General features: G+C 37.3%; 1 protein-coding gene across 1 annotated transcript in view; it reads right to left on the reverse strand.

Moving 5' to 3' along the window:
* The window catches only part of PolQ (DNA polymerase theta), a 277,127-nt gene that overhangs the window by 185,391 nt on the left and 76,783 nt on the right, over positions 1 to 14,953 (reverse strand). The window contains exon 8 of the mRNA XM_090380240.1: positions 6,684 to 6,826. Within this exon, the coding sequence (XP_090236366.1) occupies positions 6,684 to 6,826 (143 nt within the window). The remainder of the gene's footprint in view (positions 1 to 6,683; positions 6,827 to 14,953) is intronic.

Here is a 14,953-nt window from a genome sequence, read left to right on the forward strand (position 1 = left end):
AGACCGGGGTTCGAGCCCGTCACCACCAAATACGGAGGATGCGGAAAGGTCATTCAGGGAATGACCACCGCATATCCCGGAGTAATATGGCCTTAGTTGCTAATGCTCCTAAAAACCAAATAACAACAACAACAACAACCTCAACAACGCCCCCCCTCTCCGCATACACACTACTCGGACTCCTTCCAGTCACTAGCCGATCCCGAAGCTTCCTAAAGAGTTACTAATAGATTTGGTCCAGTGTACTAACTAGCGGCTGGCCTGCGAACACCGTTTCAGAGCTGTACTCTCAAAATGTAAGGAAGATTGGATCTTGCCATGATGTTTATCCTAACCTCAAAAGTCATCAGTCATACTGCCTGATGGAAGAGATGGGGAAGGGTTAACCGGAACTTAGCTCTGGAGACTAAACATGAGTTCCACCACTTTAAGCCTCCAATAAGCAAAGTGGTGGTATTGCACCGGTTGACCAGAGTCATCTACCACCTAGTATTGCCTGGTAACACAGAGGGGTGGCATTCCTCCATGTGGTGTGGGTGCCACACCTCGACCCCTGCTTATGTTGGTTCACACCTGGGTGGTCAGGCACAATGTGCTTGTGCATGGAGGTCATACCCAGCATTACTAACAGTCCCACTCTTGAAGGTGCAAGCAGAGGATTTGGCTGTCACAGACCATCCGGACTTTGCCAAAATTGAGTCCACTTGACTTGAATATCATCTGAATATCAGTTCCGTCAGCGTTTTAGACCCCCAGGTAGCAAGTACAGCTTGTCTGGCATATCTGAAAGAATGTCTGTGACCACCTCAAGGATCAAAGCTTCCTCTCTTCTACTTGATCATTGTTCCTGACTTTTTGCTTTAGCTAAGGTGTTCATCTCTTTTCATTCAGGCCTTTCCTATATTATTGTGGAAATTCTGTAAGTGAATCCAACTCCATGGTTTTTCATGCAGAGTGGGGTGATTTGCCGTACAGACTGCCCTGGCTACCATGAATACTATGTAGGACAAACTAAGAGGCATCTGTGGAAAGTTCCCATCTAGCTAAACATTTCTGGAATAAGGGACATACATTTGATCTGAATCAAGTTTATATAATAAATTGCCCAAGTCAAGTTATACCATTGCCACTGGTTGGAATCACTAAACATTTTTGCCACCCCCATTTGCTTTAACCACAACCTAAGCCTATGGATTAACCCTATTTTTGAACAGTTAACAAGCCAGATGAATTGTAGATAGCATCACTGGGCATTGCACAAACAACTGCTGACCATGATTCTGCACTGGCACTGCTTCAGTAGTCTATTTATTTATCATAGCATTGCCCTAATGAAGTTATGGTTTAAAAAGACATCCTAGGATGTTGAAAACTACCATTTGTACTTTATCCACTTACCTTGTTTTAACCAGCTTTTACTTTATTTTAATCAAACAGTTTTTACCAGTTTTTATAACTTGTGTAAATAATTATATTTTTTAAAATACACATCTTATTTTTTATTCTTATTTTAATTCTGTATACTTGGTTGGAGTTTTGAAGAATATTTTGATGAAACCTAGAAGTAATTATAGTCTGATATGAAGTTCTCTCTGAGTAGTACAGATAGGATGCCAGAGCATCTCATGGGGTTCTCTCAATGATATACAAAACCTTTGCCAGCAGGGACAAAGCAGTGATTATCCTATTTTAAAAGCCAAAGCTTAGGTCACAGCTTGAGTTCTGCATACAGGTATGGAAGCCACATTTAAGAAAGATGTCGATTTCTAAGAATAGGTACAAAGAAGAGCAACTAGATTAGTGAAGAACACAAAGGGTATGTTTACCACAAAATGGAAAATGCAGCACTTGAAAATTAGGTACTTACGAGGAGACCTCATTGGAGTGTTCAAGGCTTTAAATGGATTGAGGAAACTTAATGATGATGTGGTTGGTATAACTCTTTCTCAGTCAACACACACAATGAGACAGAAACTCAAATTTAAAAAGGATGGCCACAGGATAGATGTGAGAAAATTTGCTTTCAGCCAGAGCATAACTGATTATTGGAACAAGCAGGAGCGGGAGTGCAGTAGCACACGCTCTTTGAGTAGACCGGGGTTCAAGCCCCTGACTGCTGAATACGATCGATCTGCCAACCCGCACTGGACCAGCGTGGCAGATTATGGTCCATTTCCCTCAACATGAATTGTTGAGGAGGCTTCCATCCTGCAGTGGGTTGATAATGGCTGCACTTTACTTTTACCACCTGGTGTTGTGGAAGTTGATAGTTTGATTAAATTGAAGAAAGGTGGTTGTAGGGCTAAGCAATTTCTTAGCCCTTCAACCACCAGCTTTGCAGAACAGTCAATGTAACGGCATTTTGAATCTTAATGAATGATTTGTATTCAGCAGGGGTCAATCGAATAATAATTAAGAGATAAATTGAAAAAGTGAAAATGTATATTAAACTATTTCTTATCCTGTGAAAGCATTAGCGAAAACTTCTTTCTGCATAATACTGTACATCATATTGCTCTCTGTGATTTTTTTTTTTGCACCTGTAATTTTAATTTTGATGCCAGCCACAATTTTATATTCAGACTGTGGTCTAAAGATCAGCTTAATCTGATCTATACAATGATCAATGGATTCAATGTTCGCCAGTAGCATTTTGTAGTAAAATAAAAAAAATAAAAAATTTATTGAGAACAAAATACAAATCATGTCCTTTATATTCGGCATAAAACACGAAGTAGTGATAACATCATATGTTTATTGCCAGTTAAGATAGAAAGAGTAAATGAACAATTTGTCGACTTTCCAAACAATCAATGAGTTTGAAAAGTCGATCGATTTGTTCGGAAAGGTTTGGAAAGTTGAACAATTTGTTGACTTTCCAAACCTGTTAGAATTAGCATTAGTAGAGGCATATGATGCAAGAAAGCAAGCTTATGCAGCATCAGCCAAAAAAAAAAAGAGAAAGAAACGCTCCCATTTCACCCCTCTGTTCGTTCCAAATACCTGTCCAGCTCAGCCTTAAAATTATTTAGGCTATCAACTTCCACAAAAAAGAATGTAGGTCTGTTCCACCAACCAACTACCCGCTGGCTAAAGGCAAACTTCCACACATCTAACCTACATCTGTCTTTTCCTCAATTTGAATTTATGCCATCTCAGGTGATAATTCTGAGCAAGAGGAAGAATCCCATCAGCATTGAGCCTGCTCAAACCATTCAAGGCTTTATACACCTCAATCAGATCACCTCGCAGTTGCCTAGACTCCAGACACTATAATTTCCAAAACTTAAGCTTTTCTTCTTAAGAGCAACCCTTTGTCCCATTCACTAATCTTGTTGCCCTTCTCTGTACTCATTCCAACAGCTCTACATCCTTCTTAAAATAAGGCCTCCAGACCTGTATAGAGTACTCAAGGTGTGGCCTGACCATTGCCTTATACAAGGGGATAATCACCTCCTTATCCCTGCTAGAAAAATTACTGCATATCATTGACAAGAAACAATGAGCTACTTTTGCAGACTGTCTGCACAGCTCAGAAAACTTCATATCTGCCTGCACAATTACCCCCAGGTCCTTTTCGTTCTCTACCACTGTCAGTGTAGTACCACAGAGTTGATACGTTACTCTCGGGTTACAGCTTCCCATATGTAGTACTTTACATTTGTCAATGTTAAACTTCCTTTGCCACCTCTCAGCCCATCTGCTCAACTTTTCCAGATCCTGTTGCAGCAGCGTACTCTCATTAGTACCCTTAACAACCCTGCCAACCTTTGCTTCGTCTGCAAACTTGGACATTAAGCTTGATATACCATCATCAATATCATTTATAAATACAGAAAACAACAATGGACCCAACCCTGAACCCTGAAGGACTACACTAATAACATTAGTCCACGAAGAGCAGTGTCCATTGATTACCACTCTCTGTGTTCTCCCACTCAACCATCCCTTTATCCATAGCAGCAATTTGCCTCCAATGCCGCACTGCTCCAATTTGTGCAGCAGTCTTCCACGTGCAACAGTATCAAAAGCCTTTCTAAGATTCAAATATATGATATCAAAGTTATTTCCTGCATCCAGTTGCTTTGTGACCACATCATAGTATCCAATCAAATTGGTCAGACAAGACTTCCCTTTAACAAAACCATGCTGTGTCTCAGCTATAACTGAAATCTTGTTTAGATGATCCTGCAGTGCTTCTTTAACCAGTACCTCCTGCAGTGCTTCTTTAACCAGTACCTCCATTAATTTTCCTGGAACAGAAGTTAAACTAACAAGTCTATAATTACTTGTGTCGCCCTTTGATCCTCCTTTGTGAATTGGGGTCACATTTGCACATCTCCAGTCCATGGGTACCTCCCCTGAGTCCAAAGAAGCTCTCATATTTATGGCTAAGGGTTTGCTTACTTCCTTTGCTGCCTCCTTTAATATAACTGGATAGATCCCATCCACCCCGGGTGCTTTTTTTATGTTTATCTTCAACAATTTCTCCTCCACTTTCCTCTCGGTTATTACAAAATCATCTACTTCACTGCTAGAGGTTAACTCACCTCTGGCATTCCCCTCCCTGAATAACTCCTCATGTGTGAATGTAGATGCAAAATACTCATTTGGTTGTTAGCCACCTGAAGAGGATCATCAAGAGTTGAACCATCAATATCCAGTGGACCAATCTGATTCATCTCTTTCCTTCTACATTTTACATAGGTAAAGAACTCTTTGCTGTTTTTTTTGCATCCTTTGCCAAAGATTTCTCATAATCTGCCTTTGCCTACCTAATCTCCTTTGTGTCTTGGTTAAAGACCAGCTTATATCTATCATAGGCTTCCATGTCATCCATTAATTTATATGTATCCGATGCATTTTTCTTCTCTGCCGTATGTCTCATTAGTTCATCTGACATCCATTTAGGCCAAAACTTTGAACAATATTTCTTAGTTGGTATGTAAAGCCTAGTAGCTTCCAAGATAAATTCTTTGAATGCTTCCCATTTTGAATTTGCTGTTGGTAACATCATCAGTTGGTCCCACCGTATAAAATTTAAATACTGTCTCAGACCACCGTAGTCACCTTTACGAAAGCGAAAACCCTTCCCTTTACCCCTGATGGTAGTTACTTCTTTGAGTAAATCCCACTTCAACATATTGTGATCACTGCCATCTAGTGGTTCCTTTATCTGCAGATTCTTAATGCATGAAGAATCACTACTGATAATTAGATCAAGAGTATTACTCCCTCTAGTTGCCTCCCAGACATGCTGATGTAGAAAAAAATCATCTAATAAATCCACAAAAGCCTTACTAGTGTGTGAGTGACCAACACACAAATTCCAGTAAATATCTGGGAAATTAAAATCCCCCATTATAAGACTCTCTGATTTACTGGCCCACTCTATTTCCCTGTACAGTTTCTTGTTATACTCATCGGAGTTATTAGGCCTATAACACACTCCTACTCTCAATTTTGATCTCCCAATACTTATGTCACACCAAACTGAGTCGACACGACACTGCAATGTTGACTGGCTTCACTTCTTTGGATTTTATGTGTTTCTTAACTAATAGCATAACCCCTCCTCCTTTCCTATCCTATCTATCCTTCCTGTACACATCGTACTCCCCAAATTCCAGTTCTGCATTCCTTATATCTGTGTGACACCACGTCTCTGATATCCCAACAATATCTGCCTTTAATGTTTTGAGCAATACCTCAAATTCATCAAATTTATTTACCAAACTCCTAGCATTGGTGTATACCAAATATACATGCACCTGTTCCTATTCTTAGCTACCCTAACACAACCCATGTGTTTACTTGTATCGCAATGACTCCCAGCAGTCTCTGAAATACCCTACATATTTTTTCCAGGCTGCTGCTCATTCCAGTAAAAGCAGTGCAAGAATCACTTTCACCTCTGCCAGTGGCTACTGTTAATCTATTAGTCCTTGTATCCCCCCAAGCTAGCAGTTTTCTGACCCACCTAACACTGCCTCGATAGCATCAGCAAATATTCTTGCAGCCTTTCTATTTAAGTGTGTCCCATTCCTGTAGAAGCAGTGTCTCCTGTTAACAAGTACAGTCCAGGCTGAAAAAAATTCTACCCCTTGAGCCTTGCACAATCTATTATAGAGGTTATGATTTACAACGTCATAATACAGCATTCCGTGAAACATTGCATTATGATGCTGATACAAAACTAGAGTTCCAAAACAGAAGAATAAATAAATAAAAATTTGAAATATCAGAAGAATTTTTGTCCAGCAATTGGTAATACTGGAGTAACCTCCATATGCTATTTATTGCACATATCTGAGGGATTCTTGTGCAAGCCGTGTAAGCTAATAAACCTTTTGACATTGGAAGTTTGTGTGGTGGAAGCTAAAGCTGGGGGGGGGGGGTAACAGGCTTAAATTCTTTAATGAATTTGTTAGGGTAGGAAAAAAATAAAATACTTAGTCAAAACCATTTACAGCAATGTCAGGAATGTTTCTACTAATTTAATTAATGTTACAGGTTTTCAAATATTCTCATATTAAAACTTATTATTTACTTTGAACAATAATAGAAATTAAACAGAACGGTAAAAGCGTGCTTAGTAAATTCATATTGCTACAACATTTCAATATTTAATTCAATATTTCATTGGCAATATATTTTAAAATATTACCAATTACAAAAATTACCTCCAGAATGGCTCGCCGCATACTGGAATGAGGATGTAAATCTCCTTTACGTAGGAAGCATGAAGACACTGGCTGCATTTCTGATTTTATTAAAGCTACTGCCTGCTTACGCTCGTTTTCTTTACACAATAGGATGCTTTCACCTTGTTTAACGAGAGAAAGAAAAAAAAATATCTGAAATGATAGGAACTGAGGGACATGATATATAATTCATTATTTTGATGAATGAGCACACTTTACTAGAACTTCGAAAATTTGGCCTATAAGACACTCAGTGGAACTAACTTCAATGTCAGAAGGATGCAAACCTTGAAGTGCCAAGCACTAGACACCGGGCTTGTGCACTATCATCAGCTTGAGATAAGACCTGAAACCAACAATGAAGATGGTTATAGGCTGTCCTGGCCATCCAACTCTTCAAAAGTCCCTCAGTTTGTAAAAAATCTTTATTGCAATATACATAATAGATAAATAAATAAATAGGTACAAAACATTGCAATACAGGGAATTAACATAAATGTTAGCATAAATATATTATAGTAACATAAAAATTACTATGAGAAAGAATATTGTAAGAGAACTAAATTAACAAATAGTTACACATTGAAATAAAAAAGTGAAGTACAGTAAACCCCCGCTATTCGCGGTATCTGTATTCGCGGTTTCGCGTTTTCGCGATCGCCGATTTAATATAAAATGAAACCTAAAAAATGTGAATTTTAAAGCGCCGTGAATATTTTCAGCCATAAAAAAACATGGGCGTGGCTAAAATTATCTTTCCCGGTCAAAACAGCGCTCAGTGGGTGGGGGGAGAGGGGTGACAAAATCGCGAGCGTGAAAGTTTCTCGCTAATCCTTGTTCAATATGTGTTATGCGCTTGTTATGGAAGGTTTCGTCGTTTGCTTTTAATTTATATGCTTATAAATTGAATAAATTTATCAATTTATAAATTGATATGCTTACAAAAGTGATAAATCTACCGTTTTGCGGTGAAAAACAGACTTTTTCCGAGTGTGTTAACGGAAGAAGTAACTTTGTTGTGGACAAGTTCTTTCTAACCCCTACAAAAATATCACTACGAATAACAAGAGAAATGTGAAAATATCAAAGAAGGTGATGACATTAGCGAATAAAATTGAGTTATTAGATAAAATTTCTAATTCCTCAGTGGCAAAACATTATAAAATCAACGAGTCAACGGTACGATCAATCAAGAAATCGGAAGAAAAAATCCGCCGTAGTGTCCGTGAAAACGCGCTAATTGCTTCAAAAATTTGCTCTGTAACTCGTGATGTTAAATTAGAAAAAATGGAAAAGGCTTTAAATCTGTGGATAGAAGAACGAACTCAAAATAAAATTCCGTTAAATTCACTCATCGTTCGTGAAAACGCAAAACTCCTTATCAACGCTTTAGCGAAACTGGTGATAGCACTGGCGGTATAGGTTTTTTAGCTAGCAAAGACGCTGGTTTGAAAGATTTGTTTGAAATTTCTAATAAATATTACATTTAATATTAAATTGTTTCTTATTTTCATTTCGATGCCATATGCTTGCATTTCACTATGAACTGTCTATGTATATAGTCATATTATGAAGGTACATATAATACATACATAGACAAAATTTTAGACTAGTTTTTCTTATATATTTCATACTTTGGAACGGAACCCCTTTATTACTATGGGAGTCATAACTCAGTATTCGCGTTTTCGGTATTCGCGGCATTTCTCATGAACGTAACCCCCGCGAATAGCGAGGGTTACCTGTAGTTCACTTTTTTATTTCAATTACGCATTGAAATTACTTCAATGCGCAATTTAAATTACGCATTGAAGTAAAAAAGTGAAATAGTTATCCAGTGCAGTGCATGCATGTGTGCGTGTGTGTGTGCGAGGCAGTAGTACCAGATGAGGGATACAAGTTATTCCACAATTGAGTTAGCTAGTATATAGATGAGGCATACGAGGTTCAGTCTCCCCTCGTGTATGAACTCAAAGCATTTGGCTTTGTTTATAAGTAGTGTTCTTGAAAAAGGGGTGAATCAATGTCCCAGATGGAAGGTTGGATGATGGTCTGAAGTGAATGAACACCATTTGTGCTCAGTCATACCTGAGCATGAATGGTGCATATTGTGGTTTTTTAGCTGCCACCTGTGTTATTGAAACAGTTAAGCCTAGGTTTTCTTTTACTGCATCAGCTATTTGATTAGCATGGTATGTGGTGCCACCTTGAGACATACAAGATTTTCTGTGCCTTTCTGTTTTGTTTCATTTCTTGAAGCTTTGATGCTTTTGATGTGCCAATCACATAATAGCTGCATGACTCACACTTAGAAGGCAGGGATGGTTTGTTTGCTGAGCAGCAAGCATGGCAAACTTAAGTTGGAGAAGGCATGCCGCAATCTCAGCCAGGGTTGCAGTGAGAGACTTTCTCACAGGCATGTGGTATGTAGCTAACAGTAGGATAGGTTTGGCCAGAAAAAGAAACACTTCTCTACTCTTTTAGTCAAGAGTTATACTATTTACAATAATGTTGGTTGAAGTAGAAGAATGCTGGGTCAAGTCACCAGTGTGAATGGTGTAGTCTTTGTAAGCATAGCTATTACTGACTGACTGAGGTGCACAGTGGACTGGTTGTTTCTAGTATAACGAACCTGACCCGAGTTTGGCTTCAAAATATGTCAAATTTTGAAAAAATTTGAAAGTTGGAACTGGAAAGCACAGCGGTAACAATTAAGCTTCAAAGAATTTACTGTTAATAAAGTATATAATTAATTCCTATAAGTCACTTTTGCATCAATCTTGTCAGATATCTGAAATGAAGTTGAAGCATATGAACTGTTATTACTTTTAGCAAACATTTCTATATGCTTATCTGAAAGAAAAAAGAATTAATGTAATACATACTTCTTTGTTGTTAATTGTAAATATATATATATATATATATATATATATATATATATACACAGGTGACCCCCGCTTAACGCTGATAATTCGTTCCAGAAAAACAGAGCTGTTGTATGTTTGTTTTTTGGTTTTTAGGAGCATTAGCAACTAAGGCCATATTGCTCCGGGATATGCGGTGGTTATTCCCTGACCTTTCCACATCCTCCGTATTTTGGTGGTGACGGGCTCGAACCCCGGTCTAATCGAGAAGCGTGTGCTACGCACTGCTGCTCCTTCCCACCTGGCTACGGAGGCGCCGAAAAACAGAGTGCTAAGTGAATTCGTGCTAAGCGAGCGCTGCATTCCCATAAGGTAACATATATATTTGTGAGTTGGCGTCAGTGCCATAGGATATTTCCTAATCAATAATAAACGGTAGTGAAAATATGAACAAATGTCAGACAAAATATTCAATATTCAAATATTTGTTGTTGTTATTTGGTTTTTAGGAGCATTAGCAACTAAGGCCATATTGCTCCGGGGATATGCGGTGGTCATTCCCTGACATTTTTTTTTATAAATTTTTTTTTTTTTTCTGTTTATACTCCAGCACGACAACCAAGTCAATAGAGTTTACAATAAATCGTCAATACAAATATTTATCATATTTAGTAGTCACGGGCTTGAACCCCGGTCCAATCAAGGAACATGTGCTATGCAATCTCACTCCTGACCACTCGGCTACGTCAGGCCTAAACCTTTCCGCATCCTCCATATTTTGTGGTCATGGGCTCAAACCCCGGTCTAATCAAGAAGCATGTGCTATGCACTACTGCTCCTGTCCACCTGGCTATGGAGGTGCCTCAAATATTTGTACATATAAAATATTCAGCATTACATACATATATAATTATGTGGTAACTACTTATGTATCAAAATTAAACTTAAAATTCCAATTAAAATAATGAATTTAATTGATCTAAAGTGATTTTAATTGATTTAATTTAATTGATGAATTTAATCATGAAAAATGTGATTTTGGGTTGTACTTTGGCTCTCTTCCTGGTAAACTAAAAGGGGTTTTAATTTTAATTCCCCTGCAGTGTTACCACCCAACAATAAAGTTAATCAATCCTTCGCCACTTTGAAACCTGGAGTGTTTTTTTCTTCTTTTAATATGAAACTTCTTTTAGGTATTCGTTTCCAAAAAGTCCTGCTTCATCTATGTTAAAAACTTGTTGAGAAGTATAACACATAATATCTCTCTTCAATAATTTTAACAAGTTCTTTTATGAAAGTTTTGGCTCCTTGATCTGCATTGCGGCTTCTCCCTGGATTTTAAATCTATTCAACCAGCCCTTACTAGTTTTAAATGGTTCCACTTTTTTTTTTTTTTAGGTGAGTTTTCTTCAGATCATTATATAGGCATCATTATATCATTATTTAATTATATATTAAATATTTTTTTATAATATTTAACTTAACTGAATTCTGCATTAGATATTATCTTCAATAAAATTAGTTAAAGTCTCTCCATTTCAATCCTAATAGCCAGCCTAGCCCTAGTTGCTTGCAGTGGAACAGCTGTCTTTCTCACTGCTAAAATTAATTCTTTATTTTTTATAATTGTTCTTACAGTTAAACTTGCCAGTCCTTAATTATGGCACACCGCTTGTTGCTGACCGGAATCGATTCACTTCAAAACGTCTAATTTAATTTTGAAATTCAGTCTTTTTCTTACATTTGTAGTCTTCGTACTGCATCCAGACATTGTTGCCTTTTCATTCTTATCTGCCATTATTAACTCTTCAAAAATGTAACTGCGTTGGTTGCATTAATTAAGATACAATGTTCGAGTAAACTGTCCGTTCATTTTTTGTGTGAGGAGGGGCTATTCTTAGGACGACAGGCTACAAGTCCATTTTTGAAGAGGTGTCTTCTGACTGTTACTGCACTTGCTACCACTCCTGTATGTTCTTCCCATTCTCTTTTCAGCTCAGACGAAGAAGCTTTACAGTTTTTAAGGCATAAGCGCTTCAAAACGCGGTCCTGTTTTGGTGCAGAGACTTGTTTGTGTCCGGTTTCTTTTTTGCCTATCAGCAGAACCAGTATTCTTGAGTTTGGAAAGAAATCTACTCACTGTCGACTGATTACAAGCCACTCTATGAGCAATATTGATGGGAAGAACATCCTTCCTCACGTTAAGCAACAACAGCACTCTTTCCTCATGGTGTGAGCAAGGAATGACTGCAACTCTTGCAGAGCGTGCTTATATAGTTGAAAGTAACAGCTGATGCACTATTACATCATCATCTACATGTGTCAATCTTATCTGATGCAATCTGCAAGAAATATTGCCATATACTTACGTTATTCGGACAACAATCACAATTTTAAGGGCTGATGCACTTTCTTTGAACACCAGTGTATCGTGTAACCTTGATACATCAGTTTCAGATATAACATGAGTGTGACGATGTCCCCTAGGATGGGTATAAAAAATGCAGTTTATGGCAAAACACAAATTCAGTTTCTCCTCATCTTATTTCAATTACAGATGCAACAAAAAAATACATCAATTAAATATTAATTGCACATGGGAAATCTGTAAAATTAAACATTTTCCTCTGAGAAGGGAAAGGGAGAACCAGCTACTGTATGTAAGATGTGATACATTTAGTTATAAATTTTTGAGGTGAGTGCTGAAAAATTAAACTAAGCTATACCTATGATCTAGTCATTACATTACAGCACATAAGGCCTCCTTAAAAATAAAGAGTTATAAATTTTTGTAAAAAACTGTAGGAAATCACATTTAGAATGTCAAAAACTGCTAAAGAGATAATATAAAGTATGCACGTATTGATGAGCATACTTTATATATTTTTATAAGTTGCTGCCAATGATAGTTAGTGTTCTCCAGAATCATACTACAGACTGTATAATTCACTTTTTTGGTTTATAATACAAAATTTACATCTTGAGGGGAGGGTAAGAGTAAATCCCAGAGTCTGATACATAATGTAAATCAGCTGTATTACACTATTTTCTATAGAAAATTATTTCCAGGAGCACTTAACTGTGTAATTCAACAGGTATCTTAATTTATGCAATTAAATTAATTCCTGGAAATTATAAATAAAAAAAATAAAGTATTTTATAGCAAACTGATTTATTCCTAATTTCTATTTATGCACTATACTGTAAATGTGGATCTCTTAAACATGTGTCATTTGAAAGTATGGAGTATGGAATCGTTATAAGAAACTGAACAATTTTTGAAATTTTATTAAATAAGTATATGAAGTACTGCTGTTGAATATTTTTATTTTAAAGTACAGGAACTCCCTGACTTATGCAAGGGTTGCATTCCTCAGAATGCTACGTAAGTCAGGATTTCCTCCATACTTGTGCAGTACTCACAACTGTGCTCGCTGAATTGATTGAATCAAAAAATAAATGTTCAACGAACATGTAAATAGAATTATTTATTGTATTTATTCAATTTTTTATCTCATGCACAGGTAAAATTACAAAAGCGTGCAATATAAAAAAATTTCAAAATTATAAAATTACAAAAAAAGAGAGAAGAAACGGGCATAATTTCATAAGTTTTACCTCTCCAACATCATTGCCAGAATCGACGTCTTCAGCCAATAAGTACACAGCTGTGGAGATTTAGAAGGGGTCGGCCACTCAACCTTATGAAAGAACACATTAATGGATGATTGGACGGTGGCTTTCTTCTTTTCATCATAGATTTCTCTGTAGCAAACAAGCAATCACCCCTCTGTTAACTTTTAAGAATCATTCGCTGTCAGGATCCATCTTCTCAAACCTCGCCATTGCCGATTCAATTTCACAAAATGCCATTGCCATCTCTCTGGTGATGAAGCATCTCGGCTACTCATTTGGTTCATCTTCAGCTTCATCAGCATTTTCTTCTTTCACTATTGCTGCCTGCAAGTCAATAAGTTCTTCATTAGATAATTCCTTCTCTTTTTCCTCTATTAACTCCTCCATGTCTTTGGCACCAACCTCCAACTGAAGTAGCTCTGCAACCTTTACAATCTTATCTGTAACCTCTTCATGTGATTCGTCTTTTTCAAATCCTTCAAAGCCTTTACATGTCATAGGCATATTTTCTTTCATGCGCTATTTAAACAACTTTTAGTAATTTTTGCCCGGGCCTTATTAATGTTTAAGATGGCATGGTAAATACTGTAAGATTTCCAAAAGTCTCTTAACGTAAAATTTTTCTCATCGTCTACTGCAGACAATGTCTGAGTAAATGTTGTGCATAAATATTATGCTTTTAAATTATAAATAACACCCTGATCCTTAGGTTGGACGAGTGAAGTCGTGTTTGGCGGTAGAATCATGACTCTCACATTCAAATTGAAATCATCTAGATGCGTAGGATGTCCAGGAGCATTATCTAATAGAAGCAAAATCTTGAAAGGAACGTTGTTGCCTTTACAATATTTTTCAACCTCGGGAATGAAGCAAAATTTAAACCAATCCTCAAAGAGACATATTGTTATCCATGCTCTCTGGTTCGATCAGAAATGCACGGGTAGAGTGGCTTTATTGATGCCCTTAAATGCGCAAGGATTTCCAGAATGGTACACAAGCAGTGATTTTAATCTGTAATCTCCAACTACATTAGCCCCAAGCAAGAGCGTGGACCTATCTTTTGATGCCTTGAAACCTGGCATTGTATTTTCCCCTTTGGCAATGTATGTTCGATCCAGCATTTTTTTCCAATACAGAGCAGTCTTGTCAACGTTAAAAATTTGCTGTGTTGAATAGCCACCTTCATCAATAATTTTTTCCAACGCATCACCAAATTTCTCTGCAGCTGCAGAATCGGCACTGGTGACTTCACCGCATACTTTAATGTTTTGGAAACCAGCGCGATGCTTGAACCTATTAAACTACCTGATGCTTGCCACAAACTTGGGTTGGGGTTCGCTGTTCTTATCCTTAATATCTTTATAAATACTTGTCATTAGACTCAGGGGCACTTGCTTCTGAATCTGATTTTTCATCCATATTATTAACAGCTGTTCCATCTTCAATTTGGCACCTGAATGCCGTTTTGTGATCGCTGTTGATCTTAAGTGCGTTGATCCTTTGACATGTTCTTTTATATGAGCACTGTCCTTTAAAAGAGTATTCACTGTTGAAGCAGTGAGACCTAATTCCCTTGCAACAGATGGCAAACTTTGTTCTGCTTCGTACTTCTTAAACATTTTCATCTTCATTTCTAAATCAATTTTGTTTTGTTTCCTAACACTGCCAGTACTGCACTTTCCATTGGTCACTTTCCCTTCATCATTGTAATACATAAATAGGAATGAAGAAAAGTTTCTGAATATTTGT

This window comes from Mastigoproctus giganteus, chromosome 8, assembly GCF_048544385.1.
Source record: "Mastigoproctus giganteus isolate SK-2022 chromosome 8, ASM4854438v1, whole genome shotgun sequence".
In the NCBI taxonomy this organism is placed as follows: domain Eukaryota; kingdom Metazoa; phylum Arthropoda; class Arachnida; order Uropygi; family Thelyphonidae; genus Mastigoproctus; species Mastigoproctus giganteus.